The following is a 27,773-nucleotide window of genomic DNA, read 5'->3' on the forward strand; positions in this document are numbered from 1 at the left end:
AAATGTTGAGATTACAATTATGAGTTACCACACCCAGCTGCCTTTATTTTTGTGGTGCTGGGGATTAAACCCAGGGTTTCACACATGCTAGGCAAGTATTCTACCACTGAGCTACATCACCAACCCAATTAATTTTTTTGCTTTATACTTGCTTATAGCATAGTATTGAATAGAGATGGCAAGAGTGGATATTCTTAACTTCTTCCTAATCTTAAGGGAATTTAGCATTTACTCTTTCATCATTCAGTACAATGTCAACTGTGGGTTTTTTTTTTTATAGCCGCTCTTTGCCTGACTGAGGAAGTTCCCTTTTAGCTCTAGTTTGTTGAGGTTTTATGATGACTGTGTGTTGAATTTTATCAAATGCTTTTTCTGCACCTGACAAATGATGGTGTGTTTTTGTTCTTTATGCTATTTATATAGAATATTATATTAACCAATTAGATATTAAGCCATCCTTGTATTCTTGAGATAAATCAAACTTGTTCATGATATATAGACCTTTTTTTTTCTTGGCTGTACTGGAGTCTGAACTCATGGCTTCACACTTGCCAGGCTGATGCTGTACAGCTTAAGCCTTGCCTCCGGTCCTTTTATTTTTATTTTTTTGAGATAGGGTCTTGTGTAGCCTAGGCTAACCTTGAACTTGGAATCTCAGCCTCCCAAGTAGCTGGGATTATAGGCATGTACCACACATCCAGCCTAAATCTTTTTATATGTTGCTGGTTCCCTGTGCTAATTTCTTATTAAAGATATTTTCATCTGGGTTCATGGTAGATATTTATAATTTCCTTTTTTGATGACTTTGTGTGGGTTTGGAACCTGCATTTAAACAAATGAGACCAGGCTCTATAGAAGCTATGCATCTCAATTTTTTTTTCTCCCCAAGAACTTATGTTGGCAGTCCTTCCATAATAGTTCTCCCATGTAAGTATGTGTTGCTAAATTACTCTCTCCGCAGTGTGTGCCAATTTACCTGTACCTAATACACCAAACTTTTTAAAGCTTTGTGATTCTGCTGGGTAAAAAATGAGATGTCATTATTTTGACTTGCATTTTTATAATTATGGATTCTGTTGAGAATCTTTTTGTGCATGACATTTGAACTCTTGTTTTAAACTGTCCGTTCATATTCTTTTGGCTTAATTTGTCTTTTTTTTTGGCTCATAAGAGTTCTTGGTATATTGAAGAAATAAGTCCTTTGTAATGTGTGTGATAAATGTTTTTACCCTAATTGGTTTTTTCTTTCTCTTAATTTTTTTTTTTTTGAGATAGGTTCTCGCTATCTTATCCATTCTGGTCTCAAACTCATGGGCTCAAGCGATGTTCCTACCTTAGCCTCCCAAGTAATTGAGACATAGGCAGAGCTACTGCCCATTGTTCATCTTTTTCTTTCGTGTGTGTGTGTGTGTGTGTGTGTGTGTGTGTGTGTGTGTTCATTTCCTTTCCCCTTATCTCCTTTTCCATTTATAGGCTCTAGATTTTGCTTCATTCTTAGAAGACTTTTCATGAAGATTATTTAAAAGTATGTCCATATGTCAGGAGCTTGTTAGAAATGCAGAATCTCAGGCCCCACTCCAGACCTGCTGAATCAGATTCTGCATTTTAACAAAGTTACCAGGCAGTTTACCCACACAGTGAAGGTTGAGAAGCAGCAGCCTATACTGCGCCTGCCAAAAACTCATAGCTGCCACCAGGCCTGTGTTTTGTTCTTGCTAGACCACTGCTTCCTTCTCTCTCCTTCCCCCAAGACTATGTTGCTGCTGCTATATACTGCCCAACATTTTCTTGGTTTCTTAACCAAGAAACTAGGTTTCTAGTAATGTGATTAGCTAATGACTTCTGCCCCCAGCTAAAAGCTCCTTGTGGGTATGTGTTGTGCAAGGCTGGTCACATAGTGCTGATATTGCAGGTGAATAGTTGAGGAACAAATTTCTTTTTTCTCCCTCCATTCTTTCCTTCCTTCCTTCCTTCCCTCCTTCCCTCCCTGTACTGGGGTTTGAACTGAAGGCTTTGAGCTTGCTAAGCAGGTACTCTACCACTTGAGCCATGACTCTTAGCTAAAATTTCTATACTGGTTAGAACATGGACTTTGGGCTCAAACTGCCTGGGTACAAATCCTGGCTTACCCAGTGTTAATCGCCTCCCTGAGCCTCAGTTTCCTAGAACTGTACCCAGTACATAATCAGCATTCAAGAAACGCTGTTATGATTAGCATCATCACTACATTCTCATCATCCTGTATTACAGCTCACCTGCCTCAAAGGAACATACCTATTCCTCCATATTCTGGCTGGATGACCTTGGGCAAGTTATTTACTATTTCGGTCTCAGGTTACCTAGCAGCCATCTGCAAAATGGTGACAAAAATCAGTGGTTGTCATTGTGAGGGGTACAATTCAATGTGTGTAAAGTGCTGAGCACAAAGTGAGGACTAGGTAAATGATAAATGGAAGGAAGTTACCATGTCTACCACAGTGCCTTGTATTTAGTAGATACTCAGCAACTCTGGCTTCTTATTGCTTTTTGGTGGTGTCTTCCTGTTAGGGTGAGTGTTATCCTCATTGTTGTCCCTTTGTTTTTGGTTTTTTTTGGGGGGTGGGGGATAGGCTTGTTCCATTGGTTTGAGACTTTGGAATAAAAGTGAACTGGAGACTTCAGGATTTGCTTCTTATTCCTCAGCAACCTGAGCATTCAAGGAGCTCCCCAGGGCCTTGTCTTTTAGCTAAGTCTGGAAGATTGTGTTTCAAAAGAAGGTAGAACTGCTTAGATTTAATTGGTTTGATAAATTGAGGAGATTGCAATCCTTTGCCCTAGCTTCAAATCACTTATCAGATAAGGCTAAAAGGTCTGGTGTCAGGCTTCTAAGGAGGGGAAATTCAGAACATGTGTTTCAGATTAGCAAGCAAGACTAATGATCATACTGCTTTACATATAAGGGTAGTGGCATATTGGTTAGTGTTTTCAAATCATACTCTCTCTTCTGTCCTACTTCTACATGAACCCATCCTAATAAATGAAGACACAGGGCCTAGCAAAGTGGATAGTGCAAAGCTACATAACTAGAGGGTAGCGTTCAACTCCCTGTCCATAGTTTGGGACCCCAACCTCAGTGCTGTCCTCAGTTTATGACAACTGCCTCTCTATTTTTAAACTTGACCAAAGAGAAATAAAGACCTAGTACCTTCCTTCATAGGGGTGTGTATCATCTTGGATTAACACTTCCCACTCAGCAGTGGTTCTTGACCCTGACTGCTTTAGGATCACCTAGAGTGGTGGACCTGTAACTTGGACAACTCACTGAAATGTAGGTTCTGGTTTACCAGTTCCAGGACAGGGCCTGAGGTGCTGTATTTCTAACAACTTTCCAGAAAATAGTGATGCTGCTCTCTCTAGATCTCACTTTATGTAGGAAGAACCTTGGGACTCTTTTTTTTTTTTTTTGGTGATACTGGGCTTGAACTCAGGGCCTAACACCTTGAGCCACTCCACCAGCCCTTTTTTTGATGGTTTTTTCAAGATAGGGTCTCTCAAACTATTTGCATGAGCTGGCTTTGAATCATAATCCTCCTGATCTCTGCCTCCTGAGTAGCTAGGATTACAGGTGTGAGCCACCACTGCCTGGCTACTTGGGGACCCTTTAAAAATACTGAAACCAGGGCCTTAAATCTGGATGAGGGCTTGGCATTACTGGTTTTTAGAGCTCCCCAGTTTCCTCTAGTACATCAGGACAATGAATTACTATGCTAGACACAGATACGGTATTGGGTGACAGGTGTTTTCAGAGATTCTCAACCTAGGTTCTTGGACAAATGACAGGTGTTAACTCCTTATATATAAGGAATTTTTTAAAAATCAGATTCTCAAGGAGATACAGGAAATACTAATAAGAACCGTAATATCAAATCTGTATGTGAATATATAGTTGTATATTTTTATTATGAGAGATCAGTTGGTGCTTATTTTAATAAGGGTTTATTGAGCACCCCATCAACAAAGCTAGATGAGTGATTAGTGCAGGTGGAGAGATGGCAGGTGATTAAATGGTCATAACACAACAGGCAAAGTACTGTAGTGGGACCTTAAACAAGTACAGACCTCAAACAACCTAAGCAGCAATCTTTCAACCTGTATAGGTATAAAAGTTTTGGGTACTGGGTGATGTTTCCATTCTCTTGCCTCTGGTATCATAGAGATATTTACAAAGTGCCTTAAAAAGTAAGGAGGAGAAAGAAGAAAAAAAGAAAGTAAGAAAGAGGCCAGGTGGCGTGGCTTCCACCTGTAATCCTAGCTCCTTGGGAGGAGTGACGATTGGGAAGATTAAGGATCAAAGCCAGTCTGGGCAAAAAGTTCAAGAGACCCAAAAGGCTGGGTTTTTTGGTATACCTCCCAGCTATGCAGGAAGCTTAAATAGGGAGATCGTAGGTCTGCCCAGGCATAAAAATGAGACCCTATTCAAAAAATAATGGCAACGAAAAGGACTAGGGGCATGACTCAAGTAGTAGAACCCCTGTCTAGCAAGTATGAGGCCCTGAGTTCAAATTCCAGTACTGCTAAAAAAGAAGGAAGGGAGGGAGGAAAGAAGGGGAAGGGGGAAAAGAGAAAGAAAGGAAAGAAAGGAAAAGGGAGGGAGGGAGGAGAGGTGCCATTGGAAAGGAAGGAGGGAGGGAGAGGTGCCATTTGGAAAGTCATCTATGGGACAGCAGGTAGGCATCCCTCCATATCATGTTAGGATCACTCAAATCTGGGTGTAAATATTTGCTTTTACCTCATTTATTATTTCTTTTACATGCTATAAAAACTACATAATTCTATAAGAAAAAGTGTAAAATATAGATGCACAAAAAAGAATAAAGTCTGACACTTCCATTTAAATACTATAGTGAATACCTTTCTATTTACATTTTGGCATACTTGCCATATCTGTCTTTTTTTTTGAGACAATCTGTATTTCAGGCTGGTCTGGAACTTACTATACAGCCTAGATTGGCCTTGAACTCATGATCCTCCTGCCTCAGCTTCCCAAGTGCCAGGATTACAGGTATGCACTGGCTGCTATACTTTCTTAACATATCCAGAAGTAGAACTGCAGGGTCTAAGAATATGCATTACTGGGGGGGTTTTTGACTACAGATGCCAGTTTGCCCCTCAGAAGTACCCTTGGTTGTAACCCCTCTAGCCATATGAGAACCACACAGTGACATTTGAAAACTGACAGTGTCATCTAGGAATAGTCATTATCTCCACGATGAACTTCTGAATTGCTTTTGGTTACCAACTTAAGTACTGTATTCAGACTCTAGCATATTATGGAGATATTTTTGCCATTTTTCCCTCTCTAGATCCTTTCTCTGAAATAAATTGGGTTGTGGTTTGATAGTATCTTTGTGTGAGGATTCTCTGTTATCTGCATTTTCAAAAATTCAGGGTTGCACTTTCTTTTCTAAACAGCTTTTGGGTGGCAGTGTATACCAGTAATAGATTTGTCTTCCTTGTATTTAACAGGTTAACTGGAATTCAGGTAAAGAGGAGAACTAGAGGAAAAAGAGGGCACTATTTCTCACAGGAAGCACTCACATTCTAACAGCTGACAGTGAGTGCTGGCAAAGGGTTCCAAGAGGGAGGGCTCGAGTCCTCTGGTGACTTGTCAAGTGGAAGAAAGCCTCTAGTGGAGAGGAAGTAGGATGCTGTAAGCAGCTTGCAGTCAATAGGCTTTCCGTTACTATTCAGAAAGAAAGACTACATTTCTGCTCATTGTTGTATTCCAGGCCAGCCCAGATGCTGAACCCCTCCCCCTTGTGCATTGCAGGGCATTTTCAAGGAACTGATGGTGACAGTTGACCCTGGGGAGGTGGAATGAAAGGAAAATGTATTTTTCTTGGTCTATCCATTTGAATTATTCACTGTATACAGGTTTTAGTTTTTCAAAAACCGTATAGGCTCATTATTGCCAAACTTTACTCCCTTGTGGGCGTGGTGGCAAACCTATAATCTGAGTGCACAGGAGGCTGAGGCAGGAGGATCTTCAGTTTGAGACCAGCGTGGACTGCAATCAGACCCTCCTAAAAAAAAAAAAAAAAAAAAAAAGCTTGCTCACCCAACTGAGTGAAGAGTGTATGGGAACTCTCTAAAATGTCTGTGCAAATCTTCTGTAAATCTAAATTTATTTTAAAAGGTTAAAAAACCAAAAGGAGCCAAGTGTCAGTGGCTCACACCTATAATACTAATTACTTGGGAAGCTGAGATCAGGAGGATTGTGCTCAAGCCAGCCTTGGACAAATAGTTCGAGTTCCTATTTCAAAAATATTCAACACAAAAAAGGGCTGGTGGAGTGGCTCAAGTGGTAGAGTGGCTTTCCAGCAAGCATGAGGTCCTGGGTTTAAACCCTATTACCACCAAAAAAAAAAAAAAAAAGGGATAAAAGGGGAAAAATTCTGTCTTTCTATGTGGAATCCTGCCCCATGAGGCAATTTTCTGCCTTCTAGTCTTGTCATTTCTTCTAAAGCTTTTCCTGTTTTTCTAAATCTGCCTAGTTCCTGATTATCAAATGCATCAGTTGTAGCTAGGTTGCTGGGTTTTTCTGTTTGTTTGTTTATGTTTTTTTGGTGATGGTACTGGGGTTTGAATTCAGGGCCTTACGCTTGCTAGGCAGGCGCTGTACCACTTGACCCACACCCCCAGCCCTTGTCACTGTTTTTATCATAGTCAAACTTTGAATTCATAACCAACAGTAGCTGGCAGATACTTAAAAGTTCACAACAAACCAGGACAAAGACACTCTGTGACTATATTGCTTTTAAGACTTTGACCAAGGACTGGTTAGTGACTCAAGTGGTAGAGTGCCTGCCTAGCAAGCATGAAACCCTCAGTTCAAATCCCAGTACCGCAAAAAGACTGTGATCAAAGTATGTGTCTTCAAAAAGAACATTAAACAGAACATTTATTTATTTACATGAGGTCTCACTATGTTGCCCAGACTGGCCCCAAACTCCTGAATTCAAGTATTCCTCCTGCCTCAGCCTTCAGAATAGCTGGGACTACAGGCATGAGCCACAGGACCTGGCTAGATCCTTAAAAGTTTCAAAGCCTTTTTTTTGACTTGTAGTCCAGGTGAAGATACAGATGAGTCTGCATTTTGGCAAACTCCCTTTAGTGATTGATTGCTTGTAAAACGACAATTCAGAAAGAATCCTCTGAGTGTGTGTGTGTGGGGGGGTGTGACATAAGTTGATGGGTGAAGGCGCTACATGGTGAGGTAATCAGAAGGCTGCCGCCAGTGTCTGGGTAGAAGGAAGCAAGCATCTGAACCAGAGTAGCAGCAAAGAGTAGAGAGGGAGGTAGATGCAGAAACACAATTAAGCATGTGATTCATGTGCATGGGCAACAGAAGTTGCCCAGACCAGGCAGAGGAAAAAGAGTCAAGCAGCTTTTCTAGTTCCTTAAACGGGTGAAGCACCCTTAATGAAGGGAAAGGGACACTTTAGACTTGTTGAGATTAGAAATTGGTCTTGCTTGCCCTGGATTCCCAGGTGCCCATCCTACATGAAGCTGTTAGTGCCTGCTCTGCCAGACACTGTTTATGGCACTGAGGACATAGTTCCTGCTCCCTCAGAGACTACATTCAAGTGGGATACACAAACACACATCCATCCACATCATACCTGTCTACAGATAAGTCCATGAATAGAAATAAGGTAGAACAAGAGACTGCAGAAATGGGTAATGGGAGCCCTGAGGATGCAGTTTTAGATAAAATGGTCAATGAAAGCTTCTCTAAGGAGGTGACATTTGAGAAAGATATGCATGAAATAAGGGTGAGTGCACCATGCAGGTATCTGTGGGAAGGACATTCCAGTGGAAGGAGCAGTGAAGATGAAGGCACTAAGGGGTGGAGAAAGGGTGCTGTCAAGGGGCCATGTGGCCCAGGCTGAGTGAGGAGAGTAGGAAGTGATAGAGAAGGCTTATAAAAAATATATTGATAGGAGCTTCCTGACAGTGAGCCTGTTGCTATAGAGAGAAATGGGACTGATGAAAAATTTATAGAGCTTTATTTCCTGCAAGTTGTAGTGAAGAATGACCCACCATGAAATGGTTAAAAGAAAGTGATCAGGAGTGAGGAATTGTGGCTCCTATGTGACAGTCTTCTTTTTTGCCCAGACATTAATTACCTGACCCATTTTATGGCCCATTTCTGGAAGTACAGAATCATTTGCCATGTAGCACTCTTGAGGGCATTTAGGAGGCAACATTTACAAGGGCCTCATGCTTCCTAGAATATGAGGTAATGTGTGAAAGGTTGCTACTTGATCTGTTCTAGAGGGGTGTGGGTGGTTCACTGCTTTTCCCCCGTTCCAACTACAGCCTCTTTTCTTCCCAGCAGGTTTGGTGGCCATGGTCCCTGGTACTTCTTTCTTTCACATGTGAAACAAGTGCATTCTATGTCCCTGGGGTTGCACCAATCAACTTCCACCAGAATGATCCTGTAGAAATTAAGGTGGGTGTGTCCCAGCACATAAGTGTATCTGTGCTGGGCAGCCAGGCCGGAGGGCCAGGTTAAGCTGTTCGTGTTCATCCTGCAGTTGCAGAGGACACAGACCAGTGCCAGCTCCCTTCACTTTATACTGCACAGCATGTAGTTCAGGAGCTGTGCTTCCCCTCTTCATCTCTCTGTTCCTCTGGCTGTCTGCATCTTGCCTGTGTGAGGGTGGTCTCTCCTTGCTTCTGGTTCTTTACGTCTCTGTCTCTGTGTGTTTATATGTATGCATGTCTCTCTATCTGACCTCACTTTTGCTCTCAAGCATTCTTTCTCTCTGTCTCTCATGTGTGTGTCCATCTCTGCCTGTTTCTGGATATCTGTTTTGCTCCACTTGCCTTCTTCCTCTGTGCCATTACTGCCTCCCTCTTTCATCTGTTTCATCCTCTTTGTTACCAGCTTTCTCTGCATAGTGCCTAGCGTCTGCTCATATTGTTCATATAAGTTTCTCTTCCTTGCAGTCAGACTTGTAACTTGAAAGAAAAATATGGAAGCAACATTTACTAAGGCTTATTTACATGCTGGGCATTAGACTTGCCTTGGCTCAGGATGCCAACCTCCCCCAAGAACCCTCTGAAGTAAATTCTGTTCTACAGATTTTTTGTACATTTTACATATAAAGAACCTAAGGCCCAAGGAAGTGAACCAACTTGCCCAAGGTCACATGGTGAGGAAAATGTAGGGTTAATTCTAAGCCCCATCTCTTTAGCACTGCAGTACCCTTTCTCCCACTTTTCGCCTCTGCCAAAGTCCCCCTTTAGAGCAAACCTTGTGGAATAGGGAGTGCCAAACTGGGTATGTGAGAGTGGACACTTTGGCTGGGAAGAGAACATAAAGGTGGACTCATCTCTTTATTGTGAATTTTTTTTCTGATAGTCCATAAAGAGAATGCTAAGAAATACGAAATAGTTATGATAGTAAATTTTAGGCCATTTCTCCTCCAATAATTCATAACATTCTTAAGTAGAGGTCCTCTATCCCCTCAATCTGACATCCCAAAAGCTCTGAAACCAAGGTTTTTCTAAGCACCCTAGAGGCTAGAACTGACCTCAAATGACACGAAGCTAGTTATTCACTTTATATATCCCACCTAGCCTGAATGTTTTTGCATTTGTCTGCACAAATGATCAAGAAATATGAGTTACTGCCACAGACCCAGCAGGGGTGTTAATGAAACTTGTGGTATGTATTACCACACTGGTCATCTAAAATCTAAAAAATACCTAATTCCAAAGCAAGAGTTTCAGATAAGGTTTGTAGACCTGGAATTCTAAGAATTTATTTTTTGCAGCATTCTTATTGGTTTTACCTGTGGTTTGGGGTTTGCTGTAACTGTTGACCTTTCTGAAGTGATAGTCTGTATTTGCATCACTTTCTAGACATTCTCCATCATTTTCTTTTTTTTTTTCTCCATCATTTTCTTAAACCTTGTTTTTAATGACTGTCCAACATTTAATTGAATGAGAATATCATAGTTTATTGATCAGTTTCCCATTGTGAAAGGTATTAGTTGTTTCTTCTTTCATTCAGCAGACATTTAATGGGTACCTACCCTGCTTTGCTCCAAGGCATGAAGATTACAGAGGTGACCAAGATACACGTGGTCTTTGCCTTCATGGAGTTTAAATCTTTCCTTTTAGTGGGAAAGACTGAGTTTTTAAAACCTAGTAAGCAAAAGAATTGGATTTTCTTTGACATGATATAAAGGAAGCTGATAGAGTTGAAACAGAACAATGGGGAGTTCCTTTGGATACGATGGGTAGGGAAGGGTTCACAGGTGAGATGATTTTTGCTGAGACCTAAATATGAGAAGGCATCACATAGACACAGCACAGCAAAAGGTTGACTTGAGGCTGGAGGAACTGAAGGAAGGGGCCGCTGCAGTTACAAATAAAACCAGCCCTCTTTGCCCCTAAAGGTTTTTTCCTTATTTGCAGTATTTCTTGAGGAAAAATGCCCAGTGAAATGATCATTCCAAAGGACAGCTATGTGCTCAATCATGTGATTTGAAACTAAATCTATAATTCAGTATAAAACTACTGAAAAGTGGAATAATACAGAACTATGGGGAGTACAGTAAATATAGTCTTATCTGCTACAGTGAGTTTGTCTAGCTGGTGATATCACCAAGAGTGCTAAAGATGTGTGGATTCCAAGGAGGATTCTTGGAATACTTGTCTTAGCTTCTGTTAGACAGAGGAATAACAGCCTCTCTCTTCCCACCAGGCTGTGAAACTTACCAGCTCTCGAACCCAGCTACCTTATGAATACTACTCATTGCCCTTCTGCCAGCCCAGCAAAATAACCTACAAGGCAGAGAATCTGGGTAAGCTCTTCTCTCACACTGCTTCAGCCTGTCTCAAAGGGGAACTCAGTATGATTTTCATAATGATGGTAGCAGTTGCCCTTATTTGCCACTTACTACATTCTGGACACTGTTGTACACAGTTTGTATGCCTTTTGGCTTATGTAATCCTCATAGTGGCCTTAGGGAGGTAGTTGCAGTTTTTCTTCACATTTTGTAGATTAAGTAACTTGCCTTTGGTTATACCATTTAGTTAATGGCTAGCTGTGTTTGAATCCACCTGGTCAGTCCTCAGAGTTAGAGCACTTGGCTTCTACTCAGATATCCCCTTCTTTCTGGTGGCTTCTGTTGCCTACTCTGCATTTAATTGAAAGAGTGAATGATTATCTCTGCCCTAAAGCATGAAGAAACATTGCCACACTTTCTGAACTGTTTAAGACTCACCAAATAATATGTGTGAAGCACTGGTACAGTGTCTGGCACAAATGATCCATAAATAATAACCACTTTATTCTAAATGACTCTCCATTTGGCAGAATTTTAGACTTAAAGGAAATGACAGGTGCCTATGTAGGACATAGTTATCAATGCTTCCTCTCTGCCTGTCTCTGCATTAAGTCCTGGAGATAAGAGTATGGAGATGCTCTCCCTGACCTCAGGGACCTTAACAGATTCTCGTATTCATTCTCTCTCTCTCTCTCTGTCTATCTCTGTTTCTATCTCTTCCTCCTCTCTGATTTTGGCAGGGCTGGGTATGAATCCAGGGCCTTGTGCATACTAGGCAAGTGCTTTACCACTGAGCTACACCCCAGTTCTGAGAACTTTTTCTTGATCAGGTCCCTGAAAGGGCCATCCAGGTCTCCCAGAGCTGAGATGTTTCCAGAATCCCTAGCTGATGAGTGTACCTTTTGCTAGGTATTGGGTGTCTAGATCAGCTACAGGCAGGCCTTGTGCCCAATATTAACCAAAAGCAGGCAGCAGTACCTCCCTACATGTCACCTGTTGTGAGCCAGGCACTGCTCTCAGCATTTGTGTTCTTTACTCTATTTAATTCTCACAGTTCTCCCTGTGACAGCCTAGTGAGCCTTTCTGGAGATGCCATTAGGAACAGCAGAAAGAACTCTGGCTTTAGTCAAAAGTCCTGAGTTTAAAAATCTCAATTTCTTGCCACATGTGGTGGTCCATGCCTGCAATCCCAGCTACTCAGGAAGCTGAGGCCAGCTTAGGCAAAAAGTTAGCAAGACTCCCATTTAACCAACAAACTAGACATGGTGGGATGAGTTCAGAATCCCAGCCGTGCAAAAAGCGTAGGTAGGAGGAAAATCATAGTCTAAGACTTGCCCTGGGCAAAAATGCAAGACCCTAGCTGAAAAATAACTAAAGCAAAAAAGGGCTAGGGGCTTAGCTCAAGTGGTAGAGCACCTGCCTAGCAAGTACAAGGCCCTGAATTCAAATCCGAGTACTGCCAAAAAAAAACGAGAAAAACAAGCTGCCTTAGCCACAGGATTCCAAACTTCAGAAATGTTAGACTTTTTTTTGGCACTGCAAGATGTTCTGAAATACAACAGCAGTGCTCTGAGTCCATGATGTAGCTTGTGGCTGTGGTTAAAAGGAATACTTCTGGTGAAATGTGGCACATATCTGTTGTTCCATCTACTTGGGAGGCTAGGTGTGAGGATGCTTGACCTTGAGAGTTTGAGACCATAGTGAGACCCCATCTCAAAAAAAAGCGAAGAAAGAGCCCGGTGCCGGTAGCTCAGCAGTAATCCTAGCTACTCAGGAGGATAACGGTTCGAAGCCCGCCCCTATCAAATAGTTCATGAGACCCTATTGCAAAAATATCCAACACACAAAAAAGAGGACTGACAGAGTGGCTCAAGTGGTAGAGTACCTGCCTAGCAAGCATGAGGCCCTGAGTTCAAACCCCAGTACCACCAAAAAAAGAAAAAGGAACACTTCTGTATTAGAAATGAGCCATTCCAGGCCAGTATGTCCTCTTTCATGGTTTAAATTTAATTTCTAAATCTCAAGAAGTGATACCACCTTACTTGGTCTGCAGCCTCCTCCTCTCTCTGCATTTCCTCCTCTCCTCAAGCCAGCTCATTTTTGACCTGCAAGTGAATGGGTGGCAGGATGTGATGTGAAGAAAGAGCCCAGGGACTTAGCACTACCACCACCCCTTCAGATGACCATCGGCATGCCTCTGTTTCTGGTCCTTAGCTTGTCGTCTATAAAATGCTTTTTTAGCTGTATACCACGCAGATGTCCTGGTTCTCTACTCTGTAGTTCATGCCAGAGCTTTGCAGGCTCACTTTCTAAAACAGGGTAGAGGATAGAGGCCTTTATTCAGGCCCCTCTCCCTGCCCCTCTCACCCCCATAGTATCATTTGCACTCAAGTCATCTCTCACCTGGGCTGCATGGCTGAATACTACCCTTCCAGTGGTACAGCTAATGGCCCTGCCATCTGCCACCTGTATACCAGCAACTCACAGCTTCCATCTCTGCCTTGACCTCTCCTCTTGGTCTCAAATCCTTATGTCTTATTGCCTGTTTTATATATCCAAACTACAAACCTCTTCCATCTGAATTTGCTCTTTTTCATTTTTGCCCACCTTTAAAAACATGGTTATGGAAGTCTGAGAGTCTCCCAACATGTACCACTCCTCCCTCGGCTCTGTACCCAATCAGCAGCAGGTACCCCAAGTTCCACCTCCTCAGTAGCTTCTGATGCTGTGTGCTTTGCTCCAGCCTCCTACATGTTCCCTTCCTGTCCCCATGCTACTCACTTACATGACTGATGCCATCACCCCAGCCAGATGCTTACATCCTATTTCCTGCACAAAGTTAGCAGAATGATCTTTCTATAACCAGAAGTAGGTAGCATATTCCTTTGCCCTATTGGGACCATACCTCTTTGATGAGCTTTCCTTGCTTTCTAGATGAAGATCAAACTGTTGGGCCCACAGACGCCCAGCATTCAGCTCCACCTCTTCTTTCCCCCATCTCCAGCTCATCCTAGTCATTCCCAAGCTCTTTGTTTTGTACTAACACAAGCTTCACAAGTTTCTCACAATTCCTTCAACCCCCCCAAGGGGCCTTTGCACATACTTTGCCTTCTGTGTACACTGCTGTTCCTGTGGAGTTATTTCAACACCACTGACTCATGGAGACCTTCCTAGACCCATGCCCCCATGTCTATAGTAAGTTACATAGTATATTCTCCTTCTGCTGGTTACTTAATCAAAGTCTGTCTTCCCACTAGGCGTGAGATCCATGAATATGTTGTTCAACTTTGCATCTTCAGGGCCTGGCACATAACCAGTGCCCCGCACATGTTTATGAATGAATAAGTAAGTGACCAGAGGGCAAGGCCGACAGGGCCATGTCAAGCAGATCCAGTGTGGTAGGACATGCACGTGATGAGGCATTAGTCCTGCCTGTTACCTTGGTGGATCTCCTTCAGCGTGCCCCAGTTTCACCTCATCACAGAGTTGTCGAGCGGCTCAGAATGAAGCACAGTGGGGTTTAGTTGATACTCCTGACCGCTCAGTGCTTGTGAGTTTGATGTCTGGCAGCAGGTTACTCAGGCAACAGGCAGTTGGGGAGAAAGAGAGAGATCGATCCATATTGCCCTGCTGCCAGTGGCTCCATGACTCTGCTGACCTCAGCAACCTCAGGGCTGAAGCTCTGAGCTCGATCTGTCTCTCTTACGGCAGGAGAGGTGCTGAGAGGGGACCGGATTGTCAACACCCCTTTCCAGGTTCTCATGAACAGCGAGAAGAAGTGTGAAGTTCTGTGCAGCCAGTCCAGTAAGCCAGTAACCCTGACAGTGGAGCAGAGCCGGCTGGTGGCTGAGCGCATAGCAGAAGACTACTATGTCCACCTGTAAGTTTTTCTTAACTCCCTGCTGGCCTCGAATTCACATGGGGGAGGGACTGACAGGAAAGGTAGTCCAGAGGGACTAAGCAAGTCTTTGGGTTTCCAGCATTGCCGACAACCTGCCTGTGGCCACTCGGCTAGAGCTGTACTCCAACCGTGACAATGATGACAAGAAGAAGGAAAAAGATGTGCAGTTTGAACATGGCTACCGTCTCGGCTTCACAGATGTCAATAAGGTAGAGTGTCTTTGTGTGCTCAGAGGGCTGGGGAGGCATACCTCACAAGTCACAAGCACATTGGGGTCACAGAGAATGGGAAATGTTCTGCTATAGGCTTGAAACATAGAAGAGATGGGAGTCAGCATCTGGTAGATGCTACAAGGAGTACAAAGAGGTGAAGGCTTAGTTGCTAAAATGTTGGATTGTGTTTTTATTAGATTAAAACAAGCAAACAAACAAAATCCTGGAAATTAATCAGTGTGCAGGAGCAGGAGGGAGGAACATATAGGGATCAGGTGCCTACAGTTAAGCACAAGGCCCTGATTCAATCCCTAGGACTGCACAAACAAAAAGCACATGGTCTCCCTAGGTTTAACTCCTGCCTCCACCACTTGCTAGTTGTCTAAGTGGCCTTGAGCCTGTTGCCATATCTATAAACATGTAATAATACCTGCCCTTCAGGGTTGTTTTGCAGAGTAAATCAGGCAGTCTGTGTGAATACTTATAGCAGAGCCCCTGGGAATAAATCAATAATGGCGATGATCTTTTTTTTTAGTGGTACTGGGGTTTGATCTCACCCTCATGCTTGCTAGGCCAGTGCTCTACCCCTTGAGCCACTTCACCAGCCCTTTTTAGTGTTGGGTATTTTTTTCAAGATAGGGTTTTGTGAACTACTTGCCTGGTCTAGCTTCGAACCTTGATCCTCCTGATCGCTGCCTCCTGGGTAGATAGGATTACAGGCATGAGCCACCAACACCTAGCTAATGGCGTTGATCTTAATGTGTTCTCTTTATCTTCCTAATTTTCTGAACTGAGCAGATATTATTTAAGGAATAAAAGACAGAAATGTTTCTTTCAAAGCACACTTCCTGTCCTCAAAGGACTTCTATCCTAGGTGGGAGTGAGCTGGCAGTATCGGACCTTGGGTCCCAGCTTGCCTGCCACTAATGAGGTAGTTGCTGTGCATTCAAAGTCTCATGGAGGAGGTGGGGCTTAGCAAACAAGGTCAACTTGAGCCTAGTGGGGAAAGGGATGGTATCCTAGTTGCAGTAGATGCTGTGGGCAGAGTTGCAGGGCAGAGACTGCTCATGTGGCAGGAAGGGGCCAGAGAGGTCAGGTGCATTAATGTGTTTTAAAAGACAGTAGCAGACAGCTAAATTAGGGAGATGATACAAGGCCTTGAATTTGAGGCCAAGGAAACTGGGCTTTATCTGATAAGTTGCAGAGAGTCCTGGATGGAGCCCTGGAGGGTTTCTGAGTAGGAGGGTGATCTGATGAGAGCAGAGTTTCTGGAAGGTTGGCATAGTTAAACATGCTGGATAAGGAGGAGTGGGAGACCAGATGCCTGGGGTGATCTCCCTGAGTGACTTTCTGGTTGTTTTCTTGGCTGCTAGTTTTTTTGTTGTTGTTGTTCTCTCTCTTGCTCTACTTTAGATCTACCTGCACAATCACCTCTCGTTCATCCTTTACTACCACCGAGAGGACATGGAAGAGGACCAGGAACACACATACCGTGTCGTCCGCTTCGAGGTGATTCCCCAGAGCATCAGGCTGGAGGGTGAGTGGGGAGGTATGACCAGAGGGGCAGGGCTGGATGGGTCTGGGCTTCCTCACTTAGGGTCTTCTCACCTCCTGACTGGCCAATAGGTTCAGGTATGGCATATGCTCCCAGCCATGGAAGGGTCACTGTATTCCCAATAGAGATGGTAGGGGTGAGGGAGAGTGGACATTAGCTGTGTTATTGACTGGGTGGGTACCTTACTAGCTCACTACCTCCCAGCAACCCCAGGAGGAGGTTGGTGAACTGGTGGAGACCAAACAGCAAATTGAGGCTTTGTTGAGCCTGTTCACAAGAACCATCCAGCTCACCCTGGGTTGAAGAACCAGGGGCAGAGGTACAGACAACGCCATTGGGCAGCAGGTTTCTTCTTTCGCTCCCTGTGCTAGTAATTGGCACAGACTAAAATTGCCCAGGGTTAACAGTTGTGCAGGAGTTTGAGAGCCCAGCCCAGTGCTAATGGGCCCATAGGACCAGGTCCGGTTTCACCTCCCCTGTCAGCCTTGTGCATCACAGGATGTCCTTCACTTAGGCAACAGAACTGGCCTTAGATCCCCAGAATGCTTTTAAAAAGCATTTTCTGGCTTTTTAAAAAAGTTGTGGAACATGGCTCTCAAAATCATACACAGAAGTCTCATGAAGCATAGATCCTATACTTTAGGAGCACTGTACTTCCTCTTTCTGGGAGTACACAGTTTTACGTTTATGTATGGGATTATTTTGAGGTCTGTGCTCCAGAAGTGAATAAATCAAGCTCCTTTTTTTTGGACTGGGGTTTGAACTCAGGGATTCACAATTGCAAAGCAGGCACTCTACCACTTGCACCACATCTACAGTCCCAGAAGTGGCTCATTAAGATTACAATCTTTTTCACCTTTTCTCACCATTTATCTTCACCACCCAGCACAGTACCTGGCACTGAATGAAGGGAAGGATAGATGGATACCTTGGCTGAATGAAGAGGTAGATGGCACAATGAACAAATGAGTAAATGAAAGGGAAGTTCGTCTGAGTGACTGAATCACTAAGTGATGGAGACGGACTGAGGAATGAGCAAATGTGGTAGAGCAAGCCACCTTTGTCTGTGTGTAACGAACTTGAGGAGACAAATGCTGAGTAGAGGAGCTTGGCCTAAGGCAGGACTCAGACACAGACCCTTCTGTCCCTCCCTCCTCCATGCATGCCTCTCTGCAGCCCTGAAGGCCCTGGGAATGTCATTGTAAAAGCCACGGTTGCTTGCTGTGCTCCCAGCCTCCACTCAGATCCTGGAGGCCACAGTCCCACAAGCAGGCAGCCTTGAGGACACCTGCAGAAAAGCCCTTGGGGAGTGGCACTGGCCACCAGGAGAACAGACCTAGTCTCTGTCTCTCACAGACCTCAAAGCAGATGAGAAGAGTTCATGCACCCTACCTGAGGGTACCAACTCCTCACCCCAAGAAATTGACCCCAACAAGGAGAATCAGCTGTACTTCACCTACTCTGTGCATTGGGAGGTGAGAAGAGCACAAGCTTCTGGCAGGGGAGGAGGGTCTGGGCTGGGCCAGAATTTGCAGGCAGGAGGCCTAAGTGCTTCTTCCTCCCTGCCAGGAAAGTGACATCAAATGGGCCTCTCGCTGGGACACTTACCTGACCATGAGTGACGTGCAGATCCACTGGTTTTCTATCATTAACTCTGTTGTGGTGGTCTTCTTCCTATCAGGTGAGAGTTCTGTTGATTGAAGGTGGAGAGGACAGGATGGGGGTTGAGGGACTGAAGAATCACATTACTTAGAGGAGAGCTAGGGTGCTCACAGGCCCAAGTGTGGGTCAGAAGCAGGTATCAGAGCCCTGTGCTAAGTGTCACGTGTACAGAGGTAAACAAGAGTCAGTCTACATTCTGAAGAGAGATGGATACATCTATCCATGCATACAATCATTGCTTCATTCAACAATACTTTGCTTTTCTTGACCAGGTGCTGTGCCAGATGGCTAGGGATATGGTGTTGAACAAGCCAGTCCTCTCTGCCTAGTCTCTGTCCTCTTTATAATGTAGCAGTGGGAGGAAATCAAATAAGTAGTGGCCTTTCCAGTTGTAAAAAGTGCTAGAAAACATAGACAAGTGACCAAATGCACAACAGTTGAAAGGGAGAAGGCTACTTTAGGAAAGGCTCTCTGAACAAAGGGCCAAAGAAGCACTGTTTCAACAGTGGTCACAGCCTCACAGCAAGACAAGCTTGGCAGGAGCAGGATGGTGAGAGAGTGCTGGGCAGAGGTGGATTGACACTAACTATTTCAGTATTTTAAGAAGCAGAGATAGTGCTAGCTACCATTTATTAAACATTTAGCCTGGGTCAGCTGCTGTCCTAAGCACTTTACAAAGATCTCAGTCTTTTAACCCCATAAGCTAAGCCTAAACATAAAATGAGCTCAAGGTCATATATCCCATTCTTATAACCACTGCACTGCTGCCTAGAGAAGTAAATAGGGAGAAAGGACAAATGGGGGAGGGGGTGTCGCTGAACTCTTTGAGGGCACTGAGAGGAGAAGATGCTTAGAATGAGTCTTGAAGCACAATCATGCAGGTGGTGTATACCTGGCAAAGCAGTAGCATGGGTAGTGGTAGGAAGTTAGTGAGAAACTCTGAACTCCCAATTAAAACAGTGACTTTCCAGAGGTGGGGTGAGAGGGAGCCTAGGAGATATGAAGCCAGAGAAGCCAGAGGACCATGCAATGGAGGAACTAGATGCTCTCTTCCCTAACATAAAAAACAGCATCCTGTGGCTGTCCCCACCAATCTCAGCAGCTCCTTTTTCCCTGCATACTTCTCCCTGGTTGGTTGGAGTGGAGCTCTGTCCTGGGGAGTTGCTGAGATGGCCACATGGTGAGCTCCTGCTAGAGTAGGGCATGGAGCACAGACAGCTGTGGTAGCAATGCTCATGACTCCCCACTCCATCTGTTTCAGGCATCCTGAGCATGATTATCATTCGGACCCTCCGGAAGGACATCGCCAACTATAACAAGGAGGATGACATTGTACGAGGTCTTGGCTAGGGAAGGGATGGTCTGGCAGGGTAGTAGTAGGACTACAGGCCTGCCAGATGCTGAGTGTGTGTGTGTGTGTGTGTGTGTGTGTGTGTGTGTGTGTGTGATTATTCATAGAATAATTTAAAGCATTGAAAGAGAGAAAAAAAATCTTATCCTCTTAGGGTTTCTAATTTTAAAGTATAAAAACAATAAGCCCTGAGTTCAAACCCTAGTACTGCCAATAATAGTAATAATAGTAAAATAAAAGCATTAAAAATCACAGGAAGAAAACTTCATTTGACATTAAAAACTTTAAAGCTAGAACAGGCTGTGGATGTGTGTGCCTGTAATCTTAGCACTCAGAGGCTGAGATGGGAGGATCCTGAGTTTGAGGCCAGCATAGGCTACATATCTAAACTCTCAACAACAACAACAACAGCAAAAAAGATCCCAAAATGCTAAAATCTATATAGTGATGAAAAGAAAAATACAGATAAGGACCTACACATGGCCAGTAAAAATGTGAAATACTGTTTTTACCTCAGGGATAGCTCCCAAATGTAGATTCAAACAATCATGAGAAGATGGTTTTGGACCATCAAACTAGCATGGATTTTTTTTGGTCATACTATGTAGCCTAAACTAGGCCTCAAACTTGAAATCCTCCTGCCTTAGCCTCTTGAGTGTTTGGATTACAGGTGCTTATGTCTAGTTTGGTGTTTTGGGTTTTTTGATTGTTTTGTTTTAGGTTTTTTTTTTTTTTTTTTATGGTACTGGGGTTTGAACTCAGGACCTTGGCGTTTACCAGACAGGCACTCTACCGCTAAGCCACACACCCAGCCCTTTTTGCTTTAGGTATTTTTTCAAAGAGGGTCTCAAATTTATGTTCAGGCTGGCCTGGACACTGATCTTTCTATTTATGCTTCCTGCATATCTGGGATGACATGTGCACACCACCAGCCCAGCTTTTATTGATTGAGATAGAAGTCCCGATAACTTTTTGTTGAGGCTGACCTTAAATTATGATCCTCCTAAGTAGCTAAGACTATAGGTATAAGCCACCTCTCCAGGCTTGGTATGATTTTTTTCATAGTACTAGTTGTTGGCAAAGTTAGTATGAAATGAACACGTTCCCATTCTACGAAAGGGCCAATGGCAGTTTTCTGAAAAGCAGTGGGCAGTGCATCTCAAGAACTGTCAAATGGGGCTGAGTATGGTGGCTCACACCTGAATCCTTGATACTCAGGAGTCAGAGATCAAGAGGATTACAGTTTGAGGCCAGCTTAGACAAAAATTTAGCAAGACCCCGTCTCAACCAATGACCTGGCTGTGGCAGATTATTAAATAAGCGGCTGGTCCAGGCATAAGCACAAGATCCTATTTGGAAAATAGCTAAAACAAAAAGAGCTGGGAGTATGGCTCAAGTGGTAGAGTGCTTGCCTGCCTAGAAAGTGCAAGGCCCTGAGTTCAAACAGCAGTACCACAAAAATAAGAAGGGGGGGAGGGAGGAAGGAAGGAAGAAAAAAGTTGGTCTAGATATTTATTGCAGCTTTGAAGTATAATTTCTCTTTTTTCCATATGAGCCCCAACCACTTTGCCCCAAATATACTTTTTCAATTTGAATTTGATTTTTTAAAAATTAGTATGTAATAGTTGTTCAGGGGATACATTGTGACATTTACATATGTGCTTAGAATATATTGTAGTTAAATTCACCCCTCCATTGTTCTTCTTATCCCTTCCCCCTGAAGGGGGAAACATATTTATTGACATAAGGAAATAATCACAATCAAACATTATCTAAAAATAACAAAGTCCATAGTATGATCCCAATTTTTTTTTTTTAAATATATGTAGGGCTGGTGGAGTAGCTTGCTGCCTAGCAAACATGAGACCCTGAATTCAAAATCCAGTACCATCAAAAAGAAAAAAAAACGAATAAAACATATATATACATATGTACATAAGTATACAGAAAAGACGAAGCAGTAGTATCATTTTATGTTAATGTATAAACATTACTTAAGTATAAATAATTTTTTTAAATTTTTTCTATTTTTTTGGGTGTGTGATTTTTTTTTTTTTTTTTTTTGGGAAAGGGGGTAATATAGGCCAGGCTGACTTTTTGACCTTTCTTCCTTTACCTCCCATGTGTTGGGACTACAGGCATGTGCTACCATGCCTCAGCCTCCTGAGTACTAGGTTTATAGTTATACACCACCACACTTGGGGTTGTATATATATATATATATATATATATATACATTCTCCCCTCCCCCCAATACTGGGGTTTGAACTCAGGGCCTTACACTTGCTAGGCAGGCACTCTACCACTGAGCACTGAGCCATCCTCAGCCCTTTTTGCTTTAGTTATTTTTCAAACAGAGTTTTATGCTTTTGCCCAGGTGGGCCTGAGCCACAGTCCTATTTATGCCCCCAAGCAGCTGGAATGACAGGCATGTGCTACCACATTCACCTTTATCTTTATTGGTTATGATGGAATCTCGCTAACTTTCTACATGGCTGTCTTCAAACCTCAGTCCTCCAGATCTCCACCTCCCAAGTAGATTTCACAGTGAGCCACCATACCTGGCTTAAAATTTTTTCTATGTTAAACATTTATTGTTTTTTGCTCACTTGGATTTCATGACATGCCAGTTTTTTTAACTTTTTTTACACAAATAAATGCATGTCTCTTTTTATAATCAGAAAAAACAAATTCTAAATCTCACCACCCAAGAACTATCAAGTTAACATTTTAGCATATTATTTACATTGTTTTTTTCATGTACTAGGTTTGTGGAATTGGAGCGATTTTCCTTTTATGAAGCTACAAGCATTCTGTTTATGGCTTCCCTTCCCCATATGACAGTTCTCTGAGAAACACTGTTTTTCATATCGTTTGCACTCCTGTGTCAGAGCAGAGCTGGTTGACAACTGAGGGACACCCTCCATGGGATCAGGGGGCCTGGGTCAGTGGGCGTGGTCCCTGGAGGAACTGCCCCCATTCTCATGAGCCTGCCTTGTTCTACCCTTTGCTGCAGGAAGACACCATGGAGGAGTCTGGGTGGAAGCTTGTGCATGGTGATGTCTTCAGGCCACCCCAGTACCCCATGATCCTCAGCTCCCTGCTGGGCTCAGGCATTCAGCTCTTCTGTATGATCCTCATTGTCATCTGTGAGTGGGACTAGTGGGTTGGATGTGGAGCCCAGGGGAGCATGGCCACCTCTCCATGTGCCTCAAGGAAAAGGGTAGACTTCCCTCCCTGGAGCAGGCCAAATACCTAGCACCAAGCAGACATGCCAGTGTCTCTGGGCAGACAGCTGCCTGCCCAGCACCAGCCCCAGACTCTAGGAATGGTGATTCTCCTCCATTTGCCAGCTCATTTATAGAGCCCACCGTGTCCACCATGTCTACTCCATCAGGGAAGCTGCACATCAGCACTGCAAGAGTGGCCCATTTTGCAGTCAGGTTAAGTGACTGACCCAGTCAACAAAGATGAAACACTAACATATAATACAGAAAGCTCTGTCCCTCTGCCTAAATTTGGATCTCAGTCTCATACTGAAATTTATGACCTTGGTCAGCCAGCTTAACTTTATTGGGCCTCTGTTTCCTAGTCTGAGAAATGGAGAAACTAATGTCCACCTTATAGACTTAAGAAGGTGTGTTCAGTGAGCTGGTCTTGAGTGTGCTGTCAGCCCTGTGCCTGACTCATTGCAAGTGTTCTGTGGATTGGAAGCTGCAGTTATGCAGTTAAGATTCAGCTAGCTAATAATGGCCACAGGTGCTGCATCCCCTGAGCCCCAGTTAAGACCCAGTCTTCTCCTGTAGTGGAGAAGGACCTGTGCCATTGAGAAGGCCAAGGGAGAAGGGAGCCTCATTTACCCCCTCTACCCAGGAGCCTGTCAGCCTGCCCTCCCCTCCCCCAGACACACAAACCTGGAGCTAGAATTGCCATCAGTTACTCTGACCCTATTCCCCTCCCTCTGCAGTTGTGGCCATGCTTGGGATGCTGTCGCCCTCCAGCCGGGGAGCTCTCATGACCACAGCCTGCTTCCTCTTCATGTTCATGGGGTAGGTGTGTGTGAGTGGCTCCCAGGGGCCAGCACAAGCCTCCTTCATGCCACTAACAGGTCTCCTTGGTGTGGACCCTGCCCTTTTCCCACAGGGTGTTTGGTGGATTTTCTGCCGGCCGACTGTACCGCACTCTAAAAGGCCATAGGTGGAAGAAAGGAGCCTTCTGTGTAAGTGTCCTAATCCATTTCCAGTGTTTGGTGGCACCTGAAAAGCTCTTCCTGGGCCTCTCAGGAGTGGAGACAGGTACTGGAGGAAGCTGAGTGGCAGCATGACCATGCAGAAGGGTCTTGGGCCAAGGGTTAGCAGTTCTGGGCCCTTATCTACAGGCTGGCAGCAGGACATGTCAGGACCCTAGTTGTCTTACTCATAAAGTGAGAGGATTGCCCTTAGTTGATTTTTTAGCCTTTGTTGTCCAATAGTTCAAGCAAAAGAAGAAATAGGGAGTTCAGAATGGTGGAATTTCCATCAGCAGCACCAAGGAAAATGCCCTATTCAACAAAATAGAGAGGGCCCAAGTGACTGCCAGCCTGTTTCCAGACTTGTGCTTTCATTGTTCTACAGTAAAAATGGCTCTTGCCTTTCCCTGTCCTTCTGGGACTGAGGAGCAAAATGACCATAGAAAAAGGAAGGGGGTTTGAGGTCAGCCTTGCCTCACAGGGAGCCTTAAGCCTCTTCTCTCTGGAACTTTTTTTTCTGTTCATATACCTCATATCTGATATAGCAACCAGACCTAAATTTCAGCTGAGAACACAGATGAGGAATTCCCTGCTATGCGGCAGAGTAAAGAGTAACACAAAGGAAGGGACCCAGTGACATTTGAGCTAGTCCTTGAAAAGGAGGGTTTCAGATGGAGAGAAGCAGCCAGCAGAGTAGCCTTGGGTTCTGGAATTGTCCAGATCCCAGTCCTGGCCATATTCTTTCCTTGAGTGATAATCATGAATAGCCTTCTGAGCCTCAATTTTCCTGTCTCTCCAATAGGAATAGTTACATACCTCTCAGTGTTGTGTGGGTGGAGTGACACTTTGTACAACCTTGGCACTCAGGTGGTGGACACCCCAAGGTGTTGATAACTTGCATAAAGGCCCAGGGTCAGGAATCTGCAGGAGCAGTGACATCTCTTGGGTGGAGGGACACTAGGCCAAATTTGGAACTGGCAGCAGAGCTTATGTGCCAGGCTGTTCACACAGTTGCTCAAAGTCTGGGGCTTTTGGTTCTCTGTGCCCAGGCTCCAGACCAAGAGATTCTGACTGACTAGAATATACTGCAAAGCTCAAGAGTATGGGCTGGATTTCAGCCTCTACCTCATAAAGTGTGTGTGGGAGGAAGGGTATTTTTAAACATTGCTGGGCCTCAGTGCCCTCATTGTTAAAAGGGATACTGGTTAGTCCTCCCCTTCTAAACCTGTATTGGGAATTAGGTGAGATGATGATGGAGAGCCCACCATTTGCCATCCCTAAGACTTGATTAAAGCTTAACTATCACTCAAGGCAGTTTGGGTTGGTGCCTAGACATACATGTTTTGTAACAGCTTTATTTATTCACTTATTCAGCAAATATTTATTGAGTGGCTACTGTGTTCTGAGTGATAAGAGTATACTAGAGAACAAGGCAGACTCACTCCTCCCAAGGAGCTTGCAGTCTACTGGGGAGGGGCAGACAATTTACAATAGGGCACATCCTAATACCCCCATCCTAAGTCAACAGTGTCCTGAGTTGAAAATGCATTGAATACACCTAACTTACCCAAAATCAAAATGTGGTTTCTGCTGAATGCGTATCACTTTCGCACCAACCGTAAAGTCAGAAACGCCTAAGTAGAACCTTTATAAGCTGGGGACCATCTATAGTTAGAGTGGGATGAAAGCAAGGAAGCAGCAGCTTCAGAGAGCTCAGAGGCCTCAAACAGGAGGCCTGCCTCATCTGAGAAAGGGAAGGAATGGTGCTTGAGCTAAGTTCTGAAGGACAAGGAGGGGGTTGAAGCCTGTGGTCAGGGACCCCATGGGAGTGCCCTGGATACAGTTTCCTAACCTGGCCCCTTTTTTTCCCCAGACGGCAACACTGTACCCTGGTGTGGTTTTTGGCATCTGTTTTGTATTGAATTGCTTCATCTGGGGAAAGCATTCATCAGGAGCGGTAAGTGCCCTCCCCCATCCTCCAGCCCCTCCCCAGTAACTTCCTGTTGCTCCCATTCCTTTTCTGAGTCCCCAAAGCTCTGTTCCCAGCCCTGACACAACCACTGAGGGTTGGCTGGGGTTTCCCCAGTGCTTCCCATTGTCTTCCAGTGCCCTGGCTTCTGTGGCCTCACAGGCAGCTGGCCAAAGCTCACTTCTCTAAAGGCAGGTTTCCATAGTCGAGGGGCCAGCTGGGGAATTCCCCTGTCTCTACCAAGTGAGAGCTGCCCCATATGAGTGGATTAGATCAATATGCCACAATAGGGCTCTCTTCCTCAGTAGCCCTATCCTCAGAGTGGGGATCCTTCCAGCCCCATGCTGTGGTGTTGCTGGTAGCTGCTCAGGACTCACTTAAGATTTCTAACTCAGTGGGTGTAGGTGGGTGGAAATGGCATCTTGGTCAGTTAGCCGGACTGTGGTAGAGGTGGGGCTGGCATTCAGCCAGCAGAGCCACCTGCCCCCTACATGCAGGTGCCTGTTAATGTCCCTGAGTGAGCCGAGTACCTGTGACTCACGCCTGAACTCCTAGATACGTAGGAGGTTGAGACTGGGACTGTTGTGGTTTGAGGCCAGCCTAGGCACAGGCCAGCAGAGCAAAATGGACTAGAGATATGATTCAAGTGGTAGACTACCTGCTTTGCAAGCATGAAGCCCTGAGTTCAAACCCCAGTCCATCAAAATAAATGAATAAAGTCCCTGGGAAAGGTTCAAGTCCAGTCTACTGGAGGCCTAAGTTTGTCCCAGTGGCTTAGGAAGCCGCCCTCAGGAAAGACAAGTCATGCACCTCCTCTCACTTCCTTTTTTTTGTACCTGTGTTCCTTGTCTCTTCAGCATTTTTTTTTTCTGATTACCAGTTGCACATTATAACAGTCATTGTAGTAATTTTGGAAAGTACAGACAAGTTAAGAAATTAAAAATAACCTATAATCCAACCATCCAGAGGTAAATGCTATATAGATCTTTAATATATGCTCTTTTCAGCCTTTTTCTTTTTACAGATATGTTTAAAATGGAATTATATTATTTAAAAATTATATGAATTTTTAAATAATGAATATTTATATGGTGCTTACTTTGTAATACCATTCTAAGCACTTTACATTTGTTAATTCATTTCTTTTTGCATGATTCTTATAAGAAGATGCTGAAGAAAAGTAAAGGATTGTTAGTTAACTTTTTGGTATAGGTCTTTCCAGGCACATTTAAATATTGTTTCTTCTAAAATGGAGTCCTATTCATAGTGTTATAACCTGCTTTTTTCACTTAAGTCTATTGCGATATTGTATTTTAGCCAAACTGAGAGCGCTTTGTAGAGTTCTGTTTTCTCCCTTTTTCTCATCACTTAATGGGCTACACATCATTTTCTTTCCTTGTGTCCCCTTTAGGTTCTTAGTCCTTTCCTCCCTCTTCCCCACTTCCTTCCCAAATGACAAACTCACTAGGAGCTCAGATGGTCCCTCATCTGCACTCCTTTCCACACAGAAAACTCTTAGCCCCCAAGTGATTCTGGCCAGGAGCCCTGAGGCAAGGATGAGCTTGTGTCTTCTTTCCCTTGCATGGCCCCCATATTAGGCATCAGGGATTGATGGAGCCTCACAGCATTGTGTTTTCAGGTTCCCTTTCCCACCATGGTGGCTCTGCTGTGCATGTGGTTCGGGATATCTCTGCCCCTCGTCTACTTGGGCTACTACTTTGGTTTCCGCAAGCAGCCATATGACAACCCTGTGCGCACCAACCAGATTCCCCGACAGATCCCTGAGCAGCGGTGGTATATGAACCGATTTGTGGGGTGAGTCTTGTGGCAGAGACTAGGGAAGGGGACTTCTGGGATGGATGAGGCCAGCGCTGTCCTGAGTCATCTCCCTAGGAGGTCATGGAAGAGGGTACCTCCCCCCAGGGCGATGTGACGAATGCCCCAGCAGCAGCACAGTAAATGTCATGCAAGTTCAGCTTCACACCATGATAAAGAGACCAAGCCATAGCTAGAATTGGTGTCAACCTAGGTACCAGGATAGGGAAGGGGAG

General features: G+C 44.2%; 1 protein-coding gene across 3 annotated transcripts in view; it reads left to right on the top strand.

Moving 5' to 3' along the window:
• Tm9sf4 (transmembrane 9 superfamily member 4) overlaps nt 1–27,773 on the top strand; it is a 46,320-nt gene that overhangs the window by 10,871 nt on the left and 7,676 nt on the right. For 2 of the 3 annotated variants that reach the window (XM_074074537.1, XM_074074539.1), the window contains exons 2-14: nt 8,378–8,494; nt 10,760–10,859; nt 14,556–14,724; nt 14,825–14,954; nt 16,371–16,494; nt 17,869–17,987; nt 18,082–18,193; nt 19,436–19,506; nt 22,542–22,674; nt 23,493–23,574; nt 23,669–23,744; nt 25,627–25,710; nt 27,362–27,537. In XM_074074537.1, coding sequence (XP_073930638.1) covers nt 8,378–8,494; nt 10,760–10,859; nt 14,556–14,724; nt 14,825–14,954; nt 16,371–16,494; nt 17,869–17,987; nt 18,082–18,193; nt 19,436–19,506; nt 22,542–22,674; nt 23,493–23,574; nt 23,669–23,744; nt 25,627–25,710; nt 27,362–27,537 — 1,493 coding nt within the window. The remainder of the gene's footprint in view (nt 1–8,377; nt 8,495–10,759; nt 10,860–14,555; nt 14,725–14,824; nt 14,955–16,370; nt 16,495–17,868; nt 17,988–18,081; nt 18,194–19,435; nt 19,507–22,541; nt 22,675–23,492; nt 23,575–23,668; nt 23,745–25,626; nt 25,711–27,361; nt 27,538–27,773) is intronic. The other variant, XM_074074538.1, reaches the window with a different exon arrangement.

Source organism: Castor canadensis, chromosome 5, assembly GCF_047511655.1.
Source record: "Castor canadensis chromosome 5, mCasCan1.hap1v2, whole genome shotgun sequence".
In the NCBI taxonomy this organism is placed as follows: domain Eukaryota; kingdom Metazoa; phylum Chordata; class Mammalia; order Rodentia; family Castoridae; genus Castor; species Castor canadensis.